General features: G+C 36.2%; 1 protein-coding gene across 1 annotated transcript in view; it reads left to right on the top strand.

Moving 5' to 3' along the window:
* Positions 1–1,295: 1,295 nt before the first annotated feature.
* The window catches only part of LOC132699010 (uncharacterized), a gene marked incomplete in the record, with an annotated part of 13,509 nt that continues 9,732 nt past the window's right edge, over positions 1,296–5,072 (top strand). The window contains 1 exon segment of the mRNA XM_060665396.1: positions 1,296–1,620. Coding sequence (XP_060521379.1) covers positions 1,472–1,620 — 149 coding nt within the window.

The following is a 5,072-nucleotide window of genomic DNA, read 5'->3' on the forward strand; positions in this document are numbered from 1 at the left end:
ATATACAGCACATTTTATTTGGTGTAAGAATAAATATCGCTCATACAAATTTCGAATCTGCCAAAGACTAAGCCCTGGTGAAGGGCCTTTTGTAAGTGGTACACCAGAAAATGTCAACACTAAAAGAATTTTGTTAATAAAATATTTTCTGATGAAAGTATGATAACCAACAATGGAATCTTCAACAGACGAAATGTACATTATTGGTCAGTACAAAACAAGGGAACAAGGATGCACGATTGACTTTTATCTAAACAGTTTTAGAAACATTTCAAACTGTCACACCAGATGAATATTAAACGACGGGTTGAATTCCCAGTTCGACGATGTTACGTAGGTAAGCTTAGAAAATAATGTAATAATGTAATTGTAATACTATCAACAAATTTTGCATTATTTGTTTTTATTCGAATGTACATAATAAGTAGTTCCAAGTTATTCCAATTTAATTAGAAAGTCAAAAAATTTGGTTTCAATTTTTTTTGCGTTATTGATTTTTCAATTTTGAATAAACAATAAATTTAATACTAGTTCAGTGTATGCGATTAATGGACTGTCAAAACGTTTGCCAATGTCCATTGAGAGCGATCATGACCAACTATAGAAAAAACATTTATTTTATTATGTAAACCTACCATTTATGCTAAATGCCAAAACCTAATAATGAAACGCATCTTGAAAACAAATTCTGTTTTTCCCTTATATCATCATATTTTTAAAAAAAAGTGTTATAACAATATACTAATTCCAAGATCATGTTTGGGCATATTTTGGACTTTACAGACAAAAATACAGGCAAACAAGCCCTTTGCTAAAGGAATTACCTTTATTTACGTACGCTGTTGACTCTAAAGCCTATGTTGCTACACTTATTATTTAGAAAAGGTGCATGGCTCTTATAAGTACTTTTTTTAGCATTTAATGTAGAGTTATACTCAAAATCTTAAAATGGAGTTACATTTATTATTGGGAATAAGTTTATAGGTAGGTGGCTATGAACCCAATAAGTACAGAGTCGCACAGCCCGGTTATTCACCACCCTAATTCGCCTCCCTTGCTAATAAATTCAACAAAGCTCTGAGCTGGCCAGACTTCTGCGTTCCGAGAAGCCCGACTCCCGGTACGTTTGCGTCACCGCTGCCGCCTCTCTCACCGTTATCATCGGGCCTACTACTGAAACACGCGTCCGAAGGTCGCGACATACACTTCGGCGACAAAACGGCAAAACAATCCGATGCAATTAGCGGGACGTCCGCCCCCTCGACGCGTGTGTGCTTGTTTATCAATGGGCCGCGACCGCAGACCACCACCGGCCCCCTTACAGGTGGTTTTTGCTTTCGCGAGCCACGAGCCGGCAACGCCGCGCCCCGGTGCGCGCCACCACAGATCGCGCGGCAACTGTCCGAACTACACTTTAGCGCACGTTTAGTGTTAGTCGTTTCACAGTGGCTCCGGCAGTCCGCGACTAGCTATGGCCTCCGTTAACGACACGGCGACGTTTTTTACGCATGGCACCTGTGCCCAATACGAACAGGTCCTTAAACTGTACCCTCAAGCCCTTAAATTAAAGGCCGATCGCAAAGCTAAAAAGCCCGAGGAGCTTATCAAACTCGATAACTGGTAAGTAGAGTGATCCGTTGTGTGTGAGAATACCGTGTGTCATTGAACTCGATATGCTCGCTCTCTCTAAGTCGCCGAGTGAATAGTTGCCGTGTTTTAAGCACCCCCGCGATATCTTCTCCCGACGGTCATTAAAATCGCGCTAGTCACGTGATTATATCGATGACAACTGCACGGTGTTTGCTCCGAATATCGAGATTCTAAATCGCGGCGGACAACGCATAACATCATGGCCCCGTCCTTTCAACTTTCGTTCGTTAAATTCGTTGCTAATACTGCTAGTTGGAAGTCAAAAAATGTTCACCAGTCTCTCATAGTTCCTAATTTGAACAGTTTTGCCCCAGAAAGTGCCAAATAACATCCGTAAAGTTCGTTAAATAAGGTACGGATATTCCAAGTCGGACTTTCAAAATGGTGTCTGTCCAAACAAAGCCTTCTACGTGTGCAGCAAAATATCCCCGTTTTTCCACGTTTTCACGTTGTTTTTGTCCAAAAACGTCAAAACGGCGCTCGAACGGACCGGCTCGTGCTGTTTACCATCAATTATCGCGCCTTTGACTACTTTGAATTTGATTGATCTTTGCCGAAGTAGTTCTGTCTCGGTTGGTGGTGGGGAGATCTATTATTGTCGATGTGCACATGTTTTCTGCAGATGCATTTATTCCATTCAACTATTTTGAGCCCATCTGCTGGTATAGGAACAAATAGTTGTATTCGCATCGACTTCCAACGTTTCGGTTCCTTTTTTGTAACGCGGATATTCTCGAGCGTTTTTCCGTTGTTCGTTCCGTTCGCCGCCGTATTTGTGAAATTTTTTGGAAATTTTTTCTTTTTACTTATTTGCGATGTTGGCCAAATGGTGTGCGTTTCTATTGTTCGTGACCTAAACTAAACAAATATAATAAATATTCTGTTATTTTTTGGGTCATTTTTTATTTAATTTTGTTATTCTTTTATTACCAGCGTTTTTGTTTGGCAATGTGAGCTACAGTTACGGCGGATTGCATTTTATTTTCTGAAAGCTGTCGCTTAGTTCTTTTCAGGCAGTTTCCTGTTTTTAGTTTTGGTCACAAAACTTGTCGGTTTTTGTGATTTTATATTTGCCTTTTTCGTTAGATCAAAATAAAAATAATGAATAAATAAAAATTATTTGCAAAATAATATACCCGAGAAATATAATAAATACAATTTTAGTATATCCGTGTTATTGGAAAAGTGAATAAAGTTAATAAAATTAATTATTTTGTATTTTACCATTCAGAAAAAATAATGCATAACTTTTTACTTAATTTTTCATTTACTGCGGGCATTAGATAATAATGATCGCATGTTGGTCCTATTTGGTGGTGAATGGGTAGAAGAAAAAAAGTGCCATCTAATTTTGTTTGAAGCGCGCTGAAGTGAGCGAAAAACAATTGATAATGTCTTTGGCGCCGGTGTCTAAAAATAGCCGCGGCATGCCGTACAATATGTGCGAACGGATTCTAAAAATACGAATTGAATGTGACGTAACCCGTCTGATACAAATAATAAAAATAAGATAATGAATAGGTAATTATTTACGAAATCAGCTGTAGTAAAAGCGTGCGTTAAGTAAGAAACGACAACGTCGGAAACAGCTGATTTTTCGAGTGTTTAGAGTCCCCGGCAAAGGCGCCAGGTGGTCTAGTCTGTGATGTTTTATTTATTTTCTAATTGGGACTACATGCTTACCAAGCAGCGCGCTGCGGATATACGCACCGCGGTCCTAAAATTTGCGTCGTCGTAGTGTGGAAGTAAAAAGCGACTACGATGGTTGGCGAGTTTTGCTTGTGATAAGAAAGGAGAAACAAGGCTTAACAATACATTCTTATTTATTTAAAAACAGATATAAAATCAATGACATCAAATTACAATAGTAATACACAATGAACTACAGTTTGTGTTTGCAGTTTGAGGTGGTACATGTCTTCTTTTAAATACAGGACAAAAAGGCAAATGTACGGTCGCAATTTGCATATCTGTATAATAGCAAATAAAAGTCATGTAAGCAAATATAGGAAAACGAGAGTGATCTTGCAAACAGGGGAAAAATCTTTACCAGACAGTCAAACCTCAACATTACTGAATATAAATAAATTTTTAATTGTTATTGTTTTTTTTTACTTATCTTATTTATCTTCATAATATATTTATCAACCCTTTTGCTTATAAGCCAAAAATTTATCTTGTTTCTTATTTTTTAGAATGTTTCGTCGGGTGCTATCTTTGGCTAGTTTCGACAACGCTTATAGCTTAGTCTTTCACCAATTTCTCAGACTTGTTGATTCCGGTTCAACATTGAAAAACATTGGTTATGTTACGGGCAGTACTCTCGTTTGAGGCTTCGGTAATTTTGAAACGCTATATGGTCTTCAATTTATTATTGCTTATTTCACTAACTTGGAATAAATACAGTAAATGGCCAACCTCTTTTTATGTCTCTTTTTAAAATAATTTAGTGGTGGGTTAATTTTTTCATGATTGTCGTTTCCGAAATGACTTAAGACAACTTTGAACAATTCTTATATTGATGATAAGAGAGTGTTCGTTCAAACAAAAGAGCACAAAACTAAGCGTTGCCGTCTCGAAAGTGCTTTTCTTTTGTTTATTTGTGAAAGTATGTATTTCTTTTTAATAATATAAATTAGTATTAGCAATTAATGAAAATCTTGATGAAGAAGATTTTAAATATGTATTTTTGTATAATTATTTTGGAAACGGCAATAATTAATTAATATACACATATTAGGTATTTATATGTTGCTTAGCAGGCATTCTGAAAAACACCTCGTGGCAATAGAAAGGTATTGTTAGAGTTGTGAAATTGACCGGTCAATTTTTTTGTCAATCGTAAGGCATCGTATTCGGATATTCCTTGAAGAGAGTTGATGGTAAATTCGACATCACAAACGCGTCATAATTTATTATAACACATATTATTATTAAATGATTGATAACACTATACAAATAATGCAAGTTGTTATTTAAAACATTTTTTCACTACTTAGTTAAACAAGTGGTCAATTGACCGGTCAACTAAGAAGTGGTCAATTGGTCAGTCCCCCAACACTAGGTATTATACGGATTATTATACCAACACCAAAATATCTACAGGACTTTTTCAATTATCCTTTTTGATAATATGATTGATTTGATAATATAATGATTTTTTTTCTTGAATCTCATTTCTTTCTGTTCCACTAATAGTATTGAGACGAGACCATTGACCACTTTTTACTTAACTAGTTGAAAAATGTGTGTAGTGTTATCTATCATTTAATAAAAATATGTTTTTTATAATAAATTATTATTTGTTTGTGATGTCCAATTTACCTATAACCCTCTTCAAGCAATACCCGAATACGATACTTAGCGATTAGAGGAATCCCAATACTAATATCGACTCCATTTGGTTCCCAGAACGACGCGAC

The sequence above is a fragment of the Cylas formicarius genome, unplaced genomic scaffold (genome assembly GCF_029955315.1).
Source record: "Cylas formicarius isolate icCylForm1 unplaced genomic scaffold, icCylForm1.1 PGA_scaffold_3__17_contigs__length_32017465, whole genome shotgun sequence".
NCBI classification, from domain to species: domain Eukaryota; kingdom Metazoa; phylum Arthropoda; class Insecta; order Coleoptera; family Brentidae; genus Cylas; species Cylas formicarius.